General features: G+C 36.4%; 2 protein-coding genes across 2 annotated transcripts in view; one reads left to right on the plus strand and one right to left on the minus strand.

The window, feature by feature from the left end:
* Window positions 1–22055, minus strand: part of Znf804b (zinc finger protein 804B) — a 516878-nt gene that overhangs the window by 471880 nt on the left and 22943 nt on the right. The gene's annotated exons all lie outside the window — the stretch shown is intronic.
* On the plus strand, window positions 3980–4741 carry Tex47 (testis expressed 47). Its single transcript, XM_057758824.1, has one exon. It carries the CDS (start codon window positions 3980–3982, stop codon window positions 4739–4741), a length of 762 nt encoding a protein of 253 aa, XP_057614807.1.

Here is a 22055-nt window from a genome sequence, read left to right on the forward strand (position 1 = left end):
TCATGAACCATAGGCTCAATATCCTTTGTTTATAGCTAGTATCCACTCATGAGTGACTACATAGAGGAGAGGGTGCCCGAAATGGCCTTGTCCTGTAGTCAGACTGATGAGTATCTTAAATATCACCATATAACCTTTCATCCAGCAACTGATGGAAACACAGGCAGAGACCCACATCTGAGCACTGGATTGATCTTCCAAAGTTCAGTTAGAGTGGAAAGAGTAAGAATATGAGCAAAGAGGTCAAGACCATGATAGATATACCCACTGAAACAGTCTACCTGAATGTGGTTGACAGTGGCATGGCTGGGGCAGACTGAGGGGCCACTGGCAGTGGCACCAGGATTTATCCCTACAGCTTGTATGGGCTTTTTGAGATCCTATTCTCTTTGGATGGATACCTTGCTCAGCCTAGATATAGTAGGGAGGGCCTTGGACCTTCTCCAAAGCAATGTGCCTTACCCTCTCTGAGGAGTGGGGGTGGGGTGAAGAAGAAGGTGGAGGGAATGGGAGGAGAGGAAGGAGTGGGAACTGGGATTGATTTGTATAAAGAAAAAAAAGATAGTTTGTTTTCTTTTTTAAAAAAAGAAAAGAAACAAATCTTAAGAAAGTAATTCAGCAGGTTAATGGTGCTTAGTGTCTGGAAAGAAGTGATGAGAGTGAAGACAAAAGCTTAAATATTGATTATTTACCACAAGATTTATGGAGCCCCCAAAGACAGTGGCAATATGGGAAGTGAGTTAAAATCTCAATTGAAGCCCATTTACAAGTTATGTTTTCTTCTCATGTGCTCTGAGGACATACTATAATCAGAATAAGATACATAAATGGGAGCAGACATATAAGTGGGATAATATAATCCAATAATTAATCTTATTTTGAAGGCTGGCCCTTGGAAGGAAATTGTGCTCTATATAAAGAATGCCTGGTGAAAATCAATCCTACCTGTATATAAAGTGTTTCTTTGCCTATCTGAGGTAGTAAAACTATTATTTTAGATGCATTAGATAGAACCATACAAAGTGTCACATTCAGATAAATTTTAAATTAAAGAAATGATTTTTCTGTGGATTCAGGCAGGGGTCTTTCATAGCAGTGATATAGTGTAAGTTCCTGATAACTATGAGAAGTGCCAACCTTAGGTAACAAACCATCCTGTTACATGTCTCTATGTTCACTGTGGTCTAATTCACTCCTGGAGGTTGGAAATAATACTATAGATCATCATGCACACAGTTAATGTAGATCTTTCTTTTCTAGTATTCAAGTATCAGCAAGGACCCGTAAAATCATTTGAAAATATAAGCACAACTTTATGAATTATTATACAGGTTTACATTCTATACTCTGAGTTTAATATTTGGGGTGAAGAAATTTAGAGGACTATAAAGGAGGTAGTGGAAACCAAGAATTTCAAATGCATTTTGAAATAAGGAATTTTTCATATAGTTTTTCAAGTCAGGGTTTCTATATGTGGCCCTGGTGGCCCTAAACTTGATTTGTAGAAGAGGCTGACCTTGAACTCAGAGACCATCCACGCTCCTCTGCCTCCCACAGGCTGGGATTAAAGGTGTAAGCTAGCTTTCTAGAAAAATAAGAATTTTTAAAATAAAGTAAGTCTTATAATTTGGGATTTGCTTTTAAGAGAAATAAAAAAAAAAGACCAATGGGTTTGATCTAAAAACTATGAGACAAAAAGTTAATCATTATATTAGTACGAAATTTTTTCATAATTTAGAGTTATTTTGCTTTTAAGATTCTAATGTAATTAAATTTCTCTCACTTTCCAAACCCACCCATATACACTTACTGCTCATCTTCAAATTTATGGATTATTTTTCACTAATTGTTATTGAATATAACCTGTTAGGTTTGTATAATGTTACTTCTATATATGTTTTCAGGGAGCTCACCTTTTGGCACTAGACAATCCTGGCAAAGGAAAATAACTTAATAAAAATAATTTTTATAATCTCAGTTTCTAAACTTTCAAGGAGTAGATTTAACATCTATGGAAAGAAGAGTTATAAATAAGTAACTGGATAAAATGATGTAAAAGTCTTCTGTAAAGAGATTTTTGAATGGGCTCAGGTTTTCTTTGTCAGTGCCAATCAAGCAGCTGTATGCATGCGCGCTGAAGCTTTTGTGTGAGAAGATCCCATAGATGGGCTCAGAGGAGCCAATGCTCGGCATCAATTAGGCAGTCATGAGGCAGGAGTAGCATCGAGGACCTTTCTGATGTCCTCATAAAAGTGAATGCAGAGGCTACTGAGCTACTGCAAGGAAGCAGGGTGTAAGGTCTTTATGGTAATAGCATATGATAATGAATCTTTATGGTAATAAATTATCTTTATGATAATCAGCATTGTCCAGAACTTGATGCCAGAAGAATTCCACCAGATCAAAGAAAGAGATTTGGGGAAAAAAAGAGAGTAGGTACATCCAGTTCCAAGATGTATTTTGGGGAGGAAGAGAGGGCTGTTGGAGATGGTGGTCAAAACTGTCCTTTTCACAAAGCCACAAGGAGGATGGAGAGAACGGCAGCCCAGACAAGGCATTGACTAAGTGAACTGCTTAGGGAAGAGTCAGTGAGTGATGAGCTGAATCACAGTGAGTGAGGAATTATGGGCGATTGTTATGTATCACACAATTAAAGATTTATTAAATCACCTCTCAGCCTTCACTTTCTGGAATAATTTATCACTGCAAATTATTAAAATCAGATCATTAGTTTGAATAATGAAAATCTCAGGAGAAAAAAAGTTCTCTAAGGTTCATTTTTTAAAATTAGATCAAAGTGTTTCCTAGCCTTGTCACATGAGCTCATGTGAATATAATATTAAAAGGCACTTTTATTTTCAACTCTAAAAATTAACTTAAATTCACATCAAGTAGCCCAAACGGTATTGTTAAACATTTGTATAAATGATTTATTATTAGAAAGAGTCAGATGTGTTCCTATAGTCTTTAAGTAGTACATAAGTGAGCTGTAGGTACTAGCTCTGCTGCTACAGCGGAGATGTAACTGAAGGTGTTCACATTGACCACATGTCTGACAGGCAAGGGTGTGTGTCATAAACAAACAAACAAACAAAAAAAAAACAAGAAAGAAGAAAAGGCATTCTGAAATATATTTCATTTCATTTCCCCCACAATCCACAATGTTGTGCACATGTTTACTGGGGTACTCTCATTAAAGTAGAACTAGGACTAGTTACGCTTCGCCTCTTTGTTGCTAACGGTGTTCTAACTCCTTTCCTGACCTATGGGTTTAGAACCCCAGATAGGACAGTTGAGGCTCAGGGCACTGGCAGTTGGAAGCATGACAGAGGTCAAGCCAAGAGGACCTCAAAGACAGGTAATGTACATGGCATGTGACAAAGTTAAGGTGGCTTGGGAGTGGAGCTGTGACATGAAATTTGGTCAAAGCAGAAGCCTGCTTTTATTTAAACCTCGGTAAAACAGCAAAATAGAAGAGATTTATTGATAAAAGGATAAACCAAACAACTTACTTTTTCTCTTAAAAGTTTACTGTTATGATTAAAGCAACATTATTGACTTTTAGCATTGATAGTAAATATTAAATAAACTAATAATAGCCTAGAGTACCCCTGATTTATTTTTATTTTACAGGCCAGTTAAATTTATTTTAAATGTTAGATAAAGTACTTGCTATAGAAACACCATTTTAAAAGCCTCAAGTATAATTTGTAATCACCATGGCACAGCGAGGTCTGTTACTAAACGTAAGAGTTATTCCACTGTGAACTCAGAAACCATCTCTGGGCTTTCAGTCTTGCTGTTACATTCTCTTCCTTTTCAAAGACATTGTCTGTAGCATTGAGTAGGGATATTGTTATTCATTAACACCTGACACATTTGTGTTGTTTTGTTGTTGCTGTTTTGTCAGAAGAAATAAAAATAAGAGTTCATCACCAGTGAGACTTGTAATCACTTAGAAGAAAAAATAAGATTCATCATGTCTTTCATGGTCCATAATCGGAAGGGCAGCAAAAAGCATTTTCAGGTGGACCCTCTACTGATGCCCAAAGTTCCTCGAATCAATTACATGCACCTTCAGGAAGAGAAACACAGGCTACAGCTAAAGAAATTCCTCCTTCACAGGATGTTTCTTGTGGGCCACCTACAAGCCAATGTGGAGAAAAAGCAGATTACTGAATACTACGAGCACCTCTTCCAGTCAATTCTGAAGCATCACTTAGGAGAGACAGTTACCGGCTTATTGCTCATATACTCAAGCACTTTTCTGCATATCCTTGAGACCTCCAATGGCACTCTTTTCCGAATCCTTTTAGATTATGTTGCCCACGAGAAAGAAGACAAAGAATTTATCATCCAAAACATCAAAATTATAGTTGTTTCTCATAACATCCCTACAAGGTTGTTCATGCAATGGCATGTTTCTGTCATCAAGGTCCCCGTTCTGTATCTAGATGATGTGACACAGTCTCAGTCTCTATCGGAAGTCACCACAGACTTTCTCACCATGACTCACAAACTGGCATTTCACCTTTTCAAGACCGTGAAAGTCGGTACGAAAGGGCCAGGTGACAACTTGCACCAAGTTGCCCCTGAGCTACTCCTCCCAGAACAAACTGTCCAATACTTGTGCAAAGCTGATGACTTCTTGGACCCAGCAACATTCTTAAGCATGTATAACAGACCCATACATGTTACACTGGATTCTGAGATTGTGTGGCCAGCTCCTTCCCGTTTCTAGGATGGGGAGAGATTATGTGTGCATATCTCATAAAGATTTTGTACTACTTTAGAAACAAAGAATTCTAAAGTTACTCTTTCAAAAAAAAAAAAAGAACAGAACATTGAAATAAGCGCATGGAATGTGAAATAGCTTATCTAAAGCTAAACATAAGAATGCATCTGCTTATTCTGATCTAAAGCTTAATAAATTTTTTTCAGGTAATTGGGTTTATTAAATTTTAAATTCCGTAATTTTCATGGGATAACTCTTTTTTTCTTTTAAGGAAAGTAAAGTTGAAAGGGATTTAACACCATTTGGGCATTTAGTTTCTCAAGCATTCTCTCAACATTTAACAAGAAGTCTTTATGATATGGTAGAATAAATATGTTTAGGGTTAGATCATTTCTAACAGTTTAACCCTTAAGAAACTTGCAAGGTAAAGTTACAAGCAACCATAAATATATATGTGAAATAATGTATAATAATATGTAATATACTCCAAATGGTATAGTAGGAAGTAGTAGAATAAACTTGGAGAATATAAGGGAATAAACCATTAATTAACAATTTATGAATCAGAGAAAATAAAACCTAACTTCTGAAAATAATCCTAAACACCCATATTCTGACCTATATAATCAGTAATACTGAAAATATCATAAAGATGAAAGACACAAGAGTTTTTGAAACAACTAGAAAACACCATCTAATTTCAGTACAATTTTTTATGCAACATTGATTCATTGAGCACTCCTCTGTATGACAGGCATTTTTCAGTCGCTAGTGATACAACAGTGTTCACACAAGGCATTGTTCTTGCCCAGTTGAAAAACTTAATATTATATGTAAGCAATATTATAGCACACAAGTAATCCGTGTTGTTGTGTCAGATGGCATCTCATTGACAGGGTAAATAGTTTGGAAAAAAAAATGGTATTTTCTAAAGTAAGAATGTGACCAAAAGTGTAGTGTATGGTTAAAAATTAAAATTAAACATCAAATTAAGTTTAAACACTTAAGTTAAACATAAAATTGTGCCTTGTAATATTACACAAAAAATGTATAATACATCTAATCCAACATGCTCCTCTTCCAGTGTGACCTTTGGATTCCTCCTATTTTTATATGACAGGATTTACATTTAAAATCTGACATCCTTCGTACTTGCTTTTGCCAACAGAGTATGGTAGACATGAAGCTGTGCAACCTCCAAGGCTAAATCACAATTCCAAGTGCCTTGCTTTGTTGACTTGAACCTGAGCTCTTATAATACAGGCACTATGGGACATGAAAACATTTTTTTTTCAAATTTCTTTTTTTTATTGTTTATTTATTTATTAAAGATTTCTGCCTTCTCCCCGCCACCACCTCCCATTTCCCTTCCCCTCCCCAATCAAGTCCCCCTCCCTCATCATCCCTAAGAGTAATCCGGGTTCCCTGCCCTGTGGGAAGTCCAAGGACCACCCACCTCCATCCAGGTCTAGTAAGGTGAGCATCCAAACTGCCTAGGCTCCCACAAAGCCAGTACGTGTAGTAGGATCAAAAACCCATTGCCACTGTTCTTGAGTTCTCAGTAGTCCTCATTGTCCATTATGTTCAGCAAGTCCGGTTTTATCCCATGCTTTTTCAGACCCAGGCCAGCTGGCTTTGGTGAGTTCCTGATAGAACATCCCCATTGTCTCAGTGTGTGGGTGCACCCCTCGCGGTCCTGAGTTCCTTGCTCTTGCTCTGTCTCCCAAATCAAGAGCAGGAGACAGAGCACGAGTGACATGAATACTTACAGCTGTTTCCAGACAACATTCTCAGCAAGGGCCCAGGTGACAGCCAAGTTACTAGATGCTGAGCAAGACTTGTGGCTCCTGACTCTCTGCTTCCAGGATTACAAGAAATATCATTTGACACTGTATGGAATAGATATGGACTCTTCCTAGGAGTCCTGCTCAAATTCTAGATCTGAGATGAATGTGTAGTTGTCTGGAACTCTAATATATGTGCATGTAAATGATTTTATCAGTTGCTATTCATTCTTTTGTGTACATTACTAAATGTCTCCAAGTAAACACTAGGAAACCAGTCGTTGTCATTGGTTGGATAGCCCAAGAGTGGTAAAATGTGTCTCCATATTGCCTATTCTATGTCATTTTTCAGCCTATATCATTTCCTGACATAAGAATTACTGGTAGAAGCCGGGCGGTGGTGGCGCACGCCTTTAATCCCAGCACTTGGGAGGCAGAGGCAGGCGGATCTCTGTGAGTTCGAGACCAGCCTGGTCTACAAGAGCTAGTTCCAGGACAGGCTCCAAAACCACAGAGAAACCCTGTCTCGAAAAACAAAAACAAAAACAAAAAAAAAAAAAAAAAAGAATTACTGGTAGAAAGCTAATTTATTAGACTAATGAAAAGCATTAGCAATTACAATGTATTTCTAGAAAAAGAGACATATCGAAATGATAATATTGCACATTTATTTAGCTCACTGTAAATTTTAAATATTCATGAAATTGGAATATATTGTATGAAAATAGAATCTATCATCAATATAAGAAAAAATACAAATAGATAACTCAATTATGCATCCATTATAGTAAGTAGACTACAATGAATTTATTCAAATCAAATTCACTCACCATAGTAGTCACTTTAGGAGGAATTATTATTGTCATCACAACAACAATGTCATTACTAAAACATTTTGTAATTCTTTATGTCAGATGAATAAGGAAAGTTTACAGCCAAAGTAAATGTAAATATTTCAGGTATTTCTACTTTCTGATCACCAAAGAATATATACTCACTTGGTCCTATTCAGAGGGCCCTTTTCCCACCTATTGCTTCAAGTGTGCTTCATAATATCTCCTCTATAAGATTCATCAGGGCTTATGCTTAAGTCCTTAATCCATTGGCTCTTGAGTTTTACTCAGGGTGAGAGATAAGAATCCAGTTTCATTTTTTATATGTGGCTATCCAGCTTAACCAGCAGGCTTGTTGAAGATTCTGCCCCTTCTCTAACGTATATGTTAGAACTACTTATCAAAAATCAGGTGAGTGGGGGAGTGTGGGCTTACATCTGGGTTATGAATTCTATTTTGTTTATCAATATATTTGTTTATTTTTATAGTATAATTGAAATCAAGGGTGGTGGTATCTCTGGCAATGTTTGTTAAAAATTTCTTCTGATATCTTGAGTAATTTAGTTTTCATACTAAATTTGAAATATTTTTTTCATTTATCTGAAGAGTTGCATTGGAAGTTAAGAGGGCATTGCATTGAATATATTTATTCCTTTAGTTAGAATGGCCATTTCACAATACTAATCATACCAGTCATTAAGTATTAGAGGGTCCTTCCATCTTCTGTTACCATTGTCAGTTTCTTCAGTGTCTAATATTTTCATTGTATGGATCTTTTAGTTACAAATTTTTTTGATGCAATTGTGAATGGCACTGTTTCACTGACTTCTTCATCAGTATGTTGCTTTGGGTATATAATAAGTCTACTGATTTTGTGAGTTAATTTTATAAACTACTACTTATTGATTGTATTTATCAGCTCTAGGAGTTTTCTGTTAGAGTTTTTTATATTTTATTTTTTTAAAAAGAAAACTATCTTTTTTTTTATTTTACATACCAATGCAAGTTTCTGCTCCTTCCCCTCCTCCCACTCCCTCCACCTTCTTCCCCAGCCCACCCCCATCCACTCTTCAGAGAGGGTAAGGCACATTCCTTTGAGGAAGGTCCATCATGGCCATCCATACTGTATCTAGGCTGAGCAAGGTATTTATCCAAAGAGAATGGGTTCCCCAAAATCCAGTATAAGCAGTAGGAATAAAGCCTAGTGCCACTGCCAGTGGCCTTTCAGTCTGCCCCAGCCATACAACTGCCACCCACATTCACAGGGTCTAGTTTGGTCCTATGGTAATTTTTTTCCTGTCTGTCTGGGTTTGCTGAGCTCCCATTAGCTCAGGTAGACCGTTTCAGTGGGTATTCCCATCATGGTCTTGACCTCTTTGCTCATATTCTCACTCCTCCCACTCTTCAACTGGACTTTAGGAGCTCAACCCAATGTTCCACTGTAGGTCTCTGCCTCTGTTTCCATCAGTTGCTGGTTGGAGCTTCTGTGGTGATGTTTAAGATATACCCCCCCACACACACACACAAAAAAAAGATATTCACCAATCTGACTACAGGGCAAGGCTAGTCCGGACACCCTCTCCTCTATTGCTTAGGGTCTTAGCTGAGATCATCCTTGTGGGTTCCTGGGAATTTCGAAAAATAACATCTGTTAGAGTCTTTACAGACATTTTTATATAAAATCATATCATCTATAAATAAGGAAACTTTGACGTTCTCTTTTCTCAGTTATATTCCCTTTATCTCATCTTGTTTTACTACTCTAATATTGCAAGAATTTTACTACAGAGAAGAGGAGAGAGTGGACATCTTAATTGTGCTCCTGATTCTAGAACCAATGATTTTCTCCATTTAGTGTCATGTTTGCTATGGATTTGCTGTATATTACACATATTGTGTTGAGATATGCCTCCTGCATCACTAGATTATCTAAGATTTTTTATCATGAGTGGATATTGAATTTTTTCAATAGCCTTTCTGTATCTAAGGATAAGATCATGTGTTTTTCTATCCTTGAGTATATTTATATATGGTGATTACAGTAATTGATTTGATATGTTAAACCATCTTTGAATCTCTGGGACCAATCAAACTTGATCATGGTAGATGATAATTTAGATATGTTTTTAAATTTAGTTTATACACATTTTATTAAGAAATTCATATTTATGTTAATCAGGGAAATTTCCTTCAATTCTTTCTATTTATTGTTTAATGTTTATTTGTTTGGATATTGGGGAAATGTGGGTTTCGGGAAAAGAATATAGCAGTGTTCTTTTTCTTTTTTATGGAATAATTTGAAGAGTATTGGTGTTTTTAAAATCTGTTAGAATTTTGTACTGAATCCATCTGGCCCTGCACTTTTAAATTGAGGAATGTTTACTTAGTACCTCTGTATCATTGATTGTCATGCATCTATTTAAAGTGTTTATTTCTTCTTGGTTGACTTTTGGAAAGCTATGTTCATCCAGAAATTTAGCTATTTATTTTAGATTTTCACCAGTTTAGTGAAATAAAATATTTAAATTATGACTTCATTTTTCTCTGAATTTCCTCAATGATTACTGTTTCTTCATTCACCTTTGATTTTATCGATTTGAATCTTGATACTTTTTCTTTTTGTTGTTGTTACTTTGGTTAAAGGGGTATCAGTCTTGTTAATCTTTTCAAAAAAGTAAATCTTCATCTGATTGACTCTTCATAGTTTTGTTTATTGGTGCTCATTAATTTCAACCATGAATCTGAGTGTCTCTTCCTATCAACTGGTGAGTGGTGTGGTTTTAATTTCTACAAAATCTTCAGGTACATCATTAACGTATTAACTTGAGATCTCTAAAAAATCTTTTTGAATGTAAGAAAATTTATATTGGTTTACCATTCTAGAGGGGATGTTTATAATATTGAGGGAGACATGGCACAAGATGCTATTTCAGTTTTCCTATATTTGTTGAGACCTTTCTGTGTCATATATGTGGTTGATTTGATTGAAATTTCCATGGACTACTGAGGAAAGTATTGTTTTTCAGTGTTTGTCTATAATATTCTGTAGATGTACACATTTGTTAGATCTATTTAAACTATGCTGTTTATTCCCAAAGTTTCTCTGTTTAGACTTTTCCAGATAACGTATCTATTGGTTAGAATAGGATATTGAAGTCGCCTGAAATGATCATGTAGGAATTAAAATGTGATATTAAGTCTACCAGTATTTAGGTTTTTTTTTTTTAATGAAGTTAGGTTCTCTTGTTAGTATGTATCTAAAATTTTAGTATCTTCTTAGAGGATTATTCCTTTAATGTGTATGGAGTAAACCTCCTTATCTCTTCTGACTAGTTATGAGTGGAAGGCTATTTTATCTTCTATTACAAGAAATATATTTACTTGCTTTTTATCTCAATTTGCTTGGAATACCTATTTTCATCCCTTTATCTTAAATGTGTTGCCTATCACTGATGGCGAGGTGTGTTTTTCAGAAGGAGCAAAAACATGGTCCTGTTTTCTAATCCAGTCTTCTAGTCTAGGTATATTACTGGAGAATGGAATCCATTGATATTAAAGGGTTATTATTGAAAAGTGTGTGATATTTTCTGACTTTTTTTTCTATTTTGTGGAGTTTTCTTTTTGATTTTTGCTTTTTTGTGGCAAAATGAACAGAACTTATTATTTCTAAACATAATACAAATAACTATTGGCATAATATTTATACCATATTAGTTATATTAGGTAATCCACAGATAATATAAAGTAGGTCAGTGAGTTTATACATTTTATATGCAAATACTATTCACCTGTAGAATTTTGCAACTGAAGGAGTCCTGGAACTAAATCTTTATAGGGTACTGCATAGCTAGATAGATGAGAGAGAAATTCATTTATAGCTATGCTCTATCTATGCATCTATACATGATTATATGTATATTTCAATAGCAACTAGCATTCATTTCATGATATTTAAGCATCATTTTCCAAATAAAGAAGCCAAAAATCTGTGGAAGAACTGCCGATTCTTGATAAGGTTTAAATAAATTGAATGATGATCATGGTAAATATTGGTCTGTCTGTCTGTTTGACTTGTCTGATATTCTGTTTTGTTAGATTGTTTTTGCTTTCTCTTTTTTATTGAAAATAAATTCTTTTCCCATACAATATATCCTGACTCAGGTTTCTCCTCCATTTACTCTTACCTCCCATTTTATCCTGATCCACATTCCCCTTTTCCTCTCATTTAAAAGAACAGGTGCTGTGGGATAATGCTCTTGTACACTGTAACAATTTGTCACTCATATTGGTTTGATAAAATATGACTGGCCAGTAGCCAGGCATGAAGTATAGGTGTGGCAACCAGATTAGGAGAATTCTGGAAAGAGGAAAGACAGAGACATAGTAACCAGTCAGATGCAGAGGAAGAAAGTTGAGAATGCCTTACTGAGAAAAGGTACCAAGTCACATGGATAAATATAGACAAGAATTATGGATTAATTTAAATTGTAACAGCTAGTTAGTAATAAGCCTGAGCTAAGAGGCAAAACAGTTTATAATTAATATAAGCCTTTGCGTGTTTCCTTGGGACTGAACATCTACAAACAGACTTCTAAGGGATCACAACAAAACATTGCAAAATAAATCAATAGTATCACAGTGAAATTAGACAGGACAAACCAACAGAAGGAAAAGAGCCCCAATAGAAGGAACAAGAACCAGAGATCCATTTGTTCAGACTCTTAGGAGCCCCATTAAAACACTAAACTAAAAGCTTATATATTCACAGAGGACCTGGTGCCCACTCATGTTGGCCCTTTGCTTTCTGCTTCCGTCTTTGTGAGTTCATATGAACTTTGCTCAGTTGATTTAGTGGGCACTGTTCTCCTGGTGTCCTCCATTCTCTCTGGCTTTTACACACTTTCTGCCTGCTCTTCCATGGGATTCCCTGAACTCTGAAAGGAGGAATTTGATGGAGACATCACATTTAGAGATGTGTGTTATAAGGTAATGCCTGGATGTGGGTCTCTGTATTTGTTCCCATCTGCTGCAAGAGGAAGCTTCTTTGATGATGACTGAATAAGGTGCTGATCTCTGAGTATAGCAGAATATTATTAATAATATTTTATCACTACTTTTTTTTTAAAAAAAAAAAGAACACTAGTATGGACTGTCTAGTCTCTTGTTCTTGGTCAGCCAAGAAGTGTCAGGTACAGATTCCATCTTGTAAAGAGTTCCTTAAGTCAAATTAGACATCAATTGGCTACTCATATTGCCTTAGCATATTTTGCAGGCAGAACAGTATTGCATATCATCAATTTTGTGGTTGGGTTGGTGTTTATGTTTTGTTTTTGTAGCCTTTAGAATATCTTCTCATATGTAAAACACGAGGATGTAGGGGTGAAGGTTCTGTGTAGGTACCAGTTTGACTTCTTCATGGTCAATGAGTTGTGTGGGTCTTATCTTCAGCAATGAGTCCTTATTTTCAGTTTAAGAAAAGCAACCTGTAGTATTAGCCACATCATGAGTTGTTTGGTGATTTCCATGGGACCGCTTTGGCAAACAACTCAAATTAATGTAATTCAGTCCAGGTACTAGAAGTTTCATTTTATGACAAGAGATGGCCAGTTGTGAATCTGTCCCCCTAATTATTTGGAGATCGTTAGGATCACCTTTGTATATTTCTCAGTTTCTACTGCACTACATTTCCATGTCTATCCTAGAATTACTTATTCCTGTGACTTCTTGCATGTGTTTAGACTTCTCTTCAGATTTAAGTATTCCAGTATCTTCTGGAGAGATGAATTAGTAGTCATAAATTCCTTTAATTTTTTTTTCATGCAAAGATTTTATTTCTCCTTCGATTACATCAGATCGTCTATAGAGTACACTATTCTGAGTTGACAATTTTTGTCTCAGTTATTTCTTTGTTTTTGAACTGGGACTAGAACATCTGAAGTCCTTTATAGCCATGTCTTTCTTACTTTTGCTTAAATTCCTTTTTCTTTCTGGCACAGGTGTGAACAATGTTCAAAAGAATATTAATCTGAAAAAGGGTTGAGACATTGTTTTCTTTTCTTGGCTTTGTATTGAGTGCTAGAACTTCTACTGCCTGACTGAAAAGACACTGTTTAAGGATCAGCATGAAGCTTGCTAGCCCCCTCCTTTGCTCCTTTCTGGTGTGACTCTCCAGGTACAGTTGTACTACTTCAGGTAAGCTTTGGTCGACCAGCAGCAACGTGCAGATGTTGTTCAACTGGCTGTGCACTTTCACTTATCAATTCAAGAAGGGCAGAACATACCTTTAAGAGCTGAAAAGTGAGATTTGGGGAAAGTAGGAGGTTTATAGGATGGGTAGGAGTTGTGGGAGCGGTATATGGGAGATTCTAGAGGAGCCAGGCATTTTGGCCACACTGGGTAGTGTAACAGGAGTTGTGACGCTTACATGATGTGGCAGAAAAAAAAATGCTTACTCAGTGTCTCGGAGGAAGGAGAATATGAGGGAAGTAGAATACCTACATGTTACAAAGGATAAGAGCCTAGCTGATATGTCAGGAAGAAATATCCCAGAAGAGCCTAGCCTAGTGGACTGTCGTGGCCCAAGGACAATGGACGTCTTGGAAGATCTTGACAGATTTACTGGCTAAGGAAGAAGGAACATAGCTGGTTGCAAGTGTGAGGGCAAGTCCGTGAGGAGGCAAGCAAGGCGATAGGAGACAAAGAGGCAGGTTTACCTAGTGGCATGAGGAAGGGAGCTCTCTCAAATTCCAAACGGATTTCAATAAGTTTAGCAATAGACACACATTTCAAATAAGGTAAACTTACCTCAAGCAGGAGAAAACCCCAAGCTTCCTATAGAAGGGAAAATATGACAGCCTATTGCCAAGCTCACAAAGCAAAATGTTTCCAAATTATTACATAGTGTTTAATTGACTTAATGTAGAACTAGAGTTCTCCCTCTTGTGGTCAATCATTTAAGTTTCCAGATAGCTAGAAGGTATTCAGAAAGATTTACATAATAAATATAATACATATATTTAAGAAAATAGAGACAAAAGCCCAAAGTGCTTTTCAAATACTTTACTACTTTGTTCTGGAAATAAAAACTCAGAAATTTAAAGACACTAAATAGTTTCTCTCAAAGCATGAATAAGCACTGATAATCAGTAGTCCCATTTCATTTCAATATATTAATCATACAAATCTTTATTATTTTACAAATCTTTAAAAAAATATTTGTCATCTCTATTTTCTTGTTTTAGGATTGCTGTACTGTGATTTAATATCAAAAGGTTTTATATTAGCTTCATTATTAGCTTGTAATTCTTTATTTTTAATTTTTGAATATTATTTCAATATTTATTATTTATCTTTTTGTTTCATTATTATTTTACAATAATAGCTAACCTGTTGACCAATTAACATGCTTCTGCTAATATGTTCTATATAGGTAAAAACTCAGGAAAAATATTTCTTATAACTTAGGCCAGCATTTGATTTAACAGAATGAACATATCACCTGAGTTTTGCAGCTAAAAGGCTTAAATTTTATCCACAAAATAATTATGAAGCAATTAATAGCATTGTTGACTCATTCTTTTCTGCCCCTGCTCACTTTAGTTATACTCTTTCCCAATCCAGTCTCTGCTGTGATCTCAAATCCCATATAAGAGCTAATGACTCCAAATGTGTGTTGATGTCTTTGTTCATTTAATATGTGTTTATTGTATAAACTATAGTTTTCATTGCTGTTAGGAACTGGACTTGATGGCATGTGTGTGTGTGTGTGTGTGAGAGAGAGAGAGAGAGAGAGAGAGAGAGAGAGAGAGAGAGAGAGAGAGAGAGAGAGAGAATAACTGAAAATTCTTCTTGCCCTAACTTGGATTACCTTTCTGGATTTCTGTAATGAGTATTGAACATTCCAGTTCCCTCCTTATGGTTCTTTCTAGAATTTAATGCCTCCTCTAAAAATAGGAGCTAAATTGATTTTTTATACATATCATTTCTTGCAAGAGATAGAAAGTAACTTTTCCAGAAGGGGAGGAAGAAAAAGAGCAGGAGATTAGCAGCCTTGCCATGTGTATTAAGATGAATTAGTTAAGAAGAGCAGAAAGTGGTGAAGCTGTAGGCTAAGACTAAGTGCAGTACTTTGAAAAATAGAAGATTGGGTACCTGGAGTACTGAGATGAGAAAAAGATGGATGGAGAATGTGGCCAGGGATAAAGGATGTAAGGATTAACAATCATGGTCTGAATTGAATTCTTTTTCACCCATTACTATAATAGATAATAGACCCCTCTTGTGCTTTATTTTAGTATAGGATATCCACAAGACACTACATTTAAAGGCTACAGGCATATGTATCTTTACATGATTCAATAGAAATTCAAATTTTTACCACCACTATTCCTTCAGCCTATTACTTGACTCTACTTTTGTTCTGTCTTCAAGTGAAATTTTTTAAATGGTTGCTAACTAAAATTGCAAAAATTACCCTAGAGTCTTCCTTTGTGTCCTTGATAGCCACTTGATAAAAGTTTCACCCATTTTTCACACATTTTTAGTTTCTCAAGTTATTTCCATGCTTGGGGTTCTTCATCACTCCAGTCTTGACTTCCTCTACTCCCTCCCCCAGCCTAGATCACTGATCTGTAAAAGTTAAGGGCAGGATAGTTAGTATAAGTTCCAAAGCATAATCTCTGCAGTCAAACTGTTGCTTTGAAATTAAGTTTTGCAATTCTATAGAACTATAATTTGTTTCCTCATATGAAAAATGAATATAGTTTGATTGTGAGTCTGTATTTCAGAATCTTCATGAGTATTGTACAAAATAATAACATAAAGTACTCAAAAGATGTTATCACTCTGATTAAAATTCTCTGTTTCACATATGGAATACAATCCAATACTCTATCAGTATGCAAAAATTTTTATATGTGTAAAGAACATAGCTCATATCTCTGATCTGTTTGTGTAATATTGTTTCAATATAAAGACAATGTTTTAAGAGCATTAAACGTAAGTACCTGCATTTTTCTGAAACCTCCTCCTAAATAACTTCTCAAAGGCTTCTTCCACGTCCACTTCCCAGTCACACTATGCTTTTTAGAAATCCAAAAGAACCCATGGCATTTTATATCAAGGTTTCTCTACTAATAAAACATATATCTGGTAGTATTTTAATTGATTCCTCACATTTGATCATATTCAGAGAATGTCATTTTTTACCACCTACTCCATCCAGTAAAATTTTATATAAAATAATAAAGAAACATTGAAGTCACGTGAGTGACCACTATTATATTCATCTCTGTTGCTGCTCATTATTTGTTTTTAGAAGATAAATTCCTTTGGGGGCTTCTGGTCACCAACATTGCAAAATCCATTAATGTCAGAAAGAAGACTGCAAACCCCAAGAGGAATCAGTTATACTGTGTTTGAAAGGTAATAACTGTAATACTATACATGGTTAATACATATTAATATATCAGAGACTAGAATTAAAGTGCTTCCAATAAAATCCTTAACCCAAACTCTGAAATAATGGTATAACCCACCTATGGAATGTATCTGTCAGAAAATTTATTTTTTCTCAATAAACAAGTTTTCTGGGATTGAGGTTGAGGCTCAGTGTATGGATAAAGCCCTGATTTCAATCTACAGCATGAAAAAGAAAAAGAAAAGCATTTGATTTGGTGCAAAACAATATAGGAGAACATAATGTCAAATATACACACACACACACACACCTTCATATCCTATGATATTTATTTATGGATTTATTTGTTTTGTTCACTGAATCTCTTTGTGTTTTTCTTCTGTGAATGGGTGTTGGCTCATCCTCTGGGGTATGGATAAATTATCATTGACCACCCCCCCACAAAAAAGCTGATTTTCCATTTCTAGAAACCATCAATTGCCAATGGATAAAGCCTTGAGAAACTTTGTTGATGTGGGAAGTCCTTCTGTATATGTGCTGATTTTATTGGTTAATGAACAAACCTGTTTTGACCAATGGCTTAGCAGAGTACAGCCAAGTGGGAAATCTGAACAGATACAGAAAGAGATGGTAGGCAGAGTTGCCATGCATTTTTCTGAAACCTCTGAATAAGATCTCCGAATAAGATCAATTAAAATACTACCAGATATATGTTTTATTAGTAGAGAAACCTTGATATAAAATAACCATGGGTTCTTTTGGATTTCTAAAAAGCATATTGTGACTGGGAAGTAGATATGGAAGGAGCCTTTGAGAAGTTATTTAGGAGGTGGTTTCAGAAAAATGCAGAGAGAGACGCCATGTAGTTGCTGAAGTAGAAAGATGCTGAAACCTTACCAGTAGGCCAATGCCTCGTGACAATACATAGATTAATAGAAATGGATTCATTTAAGATGTAAGTGCTAGCTAGGAATATGCCTAAGCCATTGACAAAGCAGTGTCATAATTAATATAGTTTCTGTGTGATTATTTGGGTCTGAGCAGTCAGAAAATCATCATACGGTCTCCTCTTACACTCTTCTCCCTCCATGCTAGAATTTTAACTGGATTTGTCTTATCTAAGTAACCTCAATTACTGCAGGTTTACATACAACACCCATGTCGTATAATGAGGACAGCATTTTTCACAGCCAACCTATAACCTCTCTTACATTTTTCCCATCCCCATTTCTGCATGGTCCTCTGAGCCTTTGGGAGTAGTGATGCAGATGTACAGTCTACAGGTGATCATTCAGTTACTTCTTCTCAGCATTTTGAACAATGATGGATGTTATAATACCCACCATGGAATCAAATGCATCTCTGACCAATGTTAAGGGGTATACAAATATACAAATAGAAGCATAAATATTTAGAAGACAGTTTAACAACACGAATACTTATGAACAACAATATGCCTTCTCCTAATGTGTGTTAACCTCCATACCACTGATTTTATTGTACCAGACACAGTCTGACTTGTGAAGCAGAAACCAAATCCAATAATAGAAGAGTAGGTTACCCCTAATAACAGAACTGCCACTATTGCACCAGCAAGCAGATTGTGCATGAAAGATTGGTGGTGTAACATGTAGAATCAAGTACTATATGAGATCACTGGCAAACTGCAAAGCATCTGCCAGTACTCTGAAAACTAGATAGTGTGGGACCCTCACCCCTTATTCTCAAAGGGGTGAGAAGAAATTTCCTAGCAGAATGTTTTCCCAGAAAGATAGTGGCCTTCCCCTCTCCCACCTGGGAGATTCCAAGCACAAGGTCACTTAGCTCAGCCCAGCCAGCCGACTAGTACAGGCTGATAAAGATGGCCTAACTCAAGAACAGTGGCCTTGCTCTAAGAACAAGGAGAAAGCTGACTTAACAGAATGGGAGGGAGCAAAAGTCCTTGTACCCGTGCCAGAGCAGCTTGAAAGATTCTCTTTGTAGTTGTGCCTTTAAAACCTTACCCCACAGAGGAGATACAACTCCTCTCTACCTCACTGTAACAGGGATGGAGATGAGTTCCAAACATGTTTGTATTATGCTGATTAAACCTTGCTTATTACAGTCTGGGCCTCCTTGGTAGTCTTTCTCTGGGTGTCATAATCTGGACACAACAGATAGAAAAGAAAATGCTTCCTTGGCAGTTCACACCCATTTACCTGTGTCCTGCAATCCAAGTATGTGTTATTCGGGAATAGTGTCTTACTATTCTAGTTATGGCACATCTCCTGGGATAGATATTGTTTACTAATGTCGAATATATATACATATAACATCCATTTTTAAATTATATTTTAATTCTTTTACAAACTGGTAAAGTTTCACGTATTTCTTACTATATTCTTAGTTTTGATTAATCCACCACCATTGTCCACACAGACCCAGACTTCATCCCTGCATAGATTTTTTGCTCCCAGTATTTCTCCATTTTATTTCATATAATATACATACTACTATCTTCTCTGATTGTATTTTCACTTGTGTTTCAAGAGCATAGGTCTCAGGTAGCCTCTTCACGTACACTTCATTTTGATTAATCCTTCCCTTGTACCCTGGTTTCCCCATTCCCATGATTCTTCTGTCTGCTTGAACAAACACCTCTACATTATCTTTATCTGCATTCCCTGGGAGAAAACCTCAGACTTAATGAGTTTAATCCCTTCCACTAGTATCATTAAAAGCATTAAAAATTATTTGCTGACCACAGGATGCGTGAACTAGAGAAGCACATAAAAGCCTACACATGGCACCCCTAGCAGTATCAATTCCATTTTCAATCAATATTTACATGGAAAGATACAATTGGTACTGTATTGCAGTGAACTGCCTATTGCTTTGACTAGTCATAGGTATTTTATTTAAATTTTTTCTCATTTTTTTTTACATACCCTTCTTTCTTCCCTTTCACCTCCCATCTACACTCCTCCCCATCCACTGCTCTTCCATCTCTATTCAGAAAGGGGCAAGCTTCCCATAGGCTTTAACTAAGTGTGATTCAGCAAGTTGACACAGTACAATGCTCCTGTCCCTGCATCAGGCTGGGTGAGGAGATCCAGCATGGGAAACTTGTCTGCCTTTACTAACTCAGCGATCATAGACTGAAAAGCTGTGTCAAGACATTGTTAGGCATGGGTGGGCACATTCATGGGGAAAAGATACATAACGTTCTTCATCCTCTTTTGTTTCATCCCAGAAATGGAAATTTTAGACCGGCACTAAAATTATTATATTAGTGGATACACAAATTGCTATCTGTCCTAATACATCCAGTTTCAAGAGTAAAAGAATGCATCTAAAGAAAGAGCACATACACACACACTACATGCTGTGTTGAAAAGGCTATTTCAAAAAAGCAAATAAGGCAGGGCTGGAGTAAAATAGGATCGATGAGAGATGGGGCCGGAGAAGTAGGCATGGAGCCAAATTAGACACAGAATGCAGAGAAATGCCATGACTTTTTCTTCAAGAGAAGTAGGATGGAGTTGAATTTTTATATGTGATATGGTTAAATTGCATTATAGTATAACCATTTTGAATTTTGGGGAAGACATTTAATGGGACTCTGTAATTAGGCTAGAGATATAGCAGTTTAGGGACTATTCATGCAATCAGTGAGAGAGATGGTAGAAGTCCACAGAGGGAAATAATCCTGTAATGTCCTAAAATGACAACACAGAGAAGATGTGGGTGGGGACAGAGTCATGCCAGGTATTTGGGTATTCAATTGAGAAGGAAGATGAGGAGAAGTAGAAGAAAGCAAAAGCCCAGGACAGCAACAAGTTCATTCCAAGTGGCAGGGGAGAGTGGAGCAACAGCAGACTGGCTTATAGAGAGAATGAGATGAGGTATTGCTATTTCAAGCATGTTGAATTTGAAGTGTCTCCAAATACAAATGCTGAACAGCACAATACAGAGTCTGATACAGTGTCCTCAGAAAATGATCTGAATCAGGGATGAATATAACATCGGAATTTGTGTTGTCTGTGGCCTCAAGCATGATACTGTCAGCCAGTAAAGAAAATAGTATAAACAGACCAAAAAAAAAAAAAAACTTAGTTCAAGGTCCAAGGAACTCCCAACACAAATAAACATTCTTCACTTTAAATTGCTTGAAAACCATGAAGGAAAGTAGATGGTGACATCCACAAAACAGAAGGGAAATACTTCCTAAAGAATTGAGGACTCAATTGCACCAACTGCTGCCGTAAATGAAAATGAAAGGTCTCGATATGGGTTTGCGAACAAGGCCATGGGAGACCTGGTGTCATTCTCATTCTATATAACATGATAGAACCTGAAAAGGGATAAGATAAATTGAGGAGCAAAGAGAAGATGAAGAAATACAGGGATACTCACAGAAACACCTGACCTGGGCTAGTGGGAGTTCGCTAATGCCAGACTTATAGGAGAGAACCTGCATAGAACCAAACTAGGCCCTCTGAATGTGGGTGATAGTTGTGTGGTTGGAGCACTCTGTGGGGCCACTGTCAGTAGGACCAGGACTTATTCCTAGTGCTTGATCTGGCTTTTTTAATCTCATTTTCTTTGGAGGGATACCTTGCTCAGCCTAGATATGGGGGAGGGGGGCGACTTGGTCCTGCCTCAAAGTGATGTGTCAGACTTTGTTGATTCCCCATGGGAAGCCCTACCCTTTCTGAGGAGTAGATGGAAGAGTGAGATGGGTGCAAGGTGGGAATGGGAGCATGGGAGGAAGTAGGAACTGGGATTGATATATAAAATGAGTAAAGATTGTTTTAAAATTTAAAAGGTGAAGAAATAGAACAAATATAGACTGTATTTCCAAAAGCTCAACTCTTGACACTAAATTTTCAGAGTAGATTTAGAAATATAAATTTTCTCCCAGTGCTCGGGAGTCAGAAGCAGGTGGATCTCTGTGAGTTCGAGGCCAGCTTGGTAGACAAGAGCTAGTTCCAGGACAGGAACCAAAAGATACGGAGAAACCCTGTCTCAAAAATCCAAAAAAAAAAAGAAAAAAGAAAAGAAAAAGAAATATAAATTTTCTTTAAAAATTAAAAACCTAAGTGAAGATAATCTGTGTTTAGTTTCAGTGACAATGTACAAAGGTCTTGTATTTTGGAAATGGAGTCAGATAGGAGGAAGGGGAAAAGGAACTGGGAGAAGCAAGGGAAGGGTAAACCATAATCAGAAAAAAATGCATGAATAAAAGTTCTTTTCAATAAAAAAATAAAGTAACCATATCTGATCTGGAAATGAATGGATTTCTA

The sequence above is a fragment of the Chionomys nivalis genome, chromosome 26, assembly GCF_950005125.1.
Source record: "Chionomys nivalis chromosome 26, mChiNiv1.1, whole genome shotgun sequence".
NCBI lineage: Eukaryota > Metazoa > Chordata > Mammalia > Rodentia > Cricetidae > Chionomys > Chionomys nivalis.

Bases quoted from the DNA above. Each gene is read 5' to 3' on its own strand.
- Tex47 (XM_057758824.1), top strand. From the start codon at position 3,980: ATGTCTTTCATGGTCCATAATCGGAAGGGCAGCAAAAAGCATTTTCAG.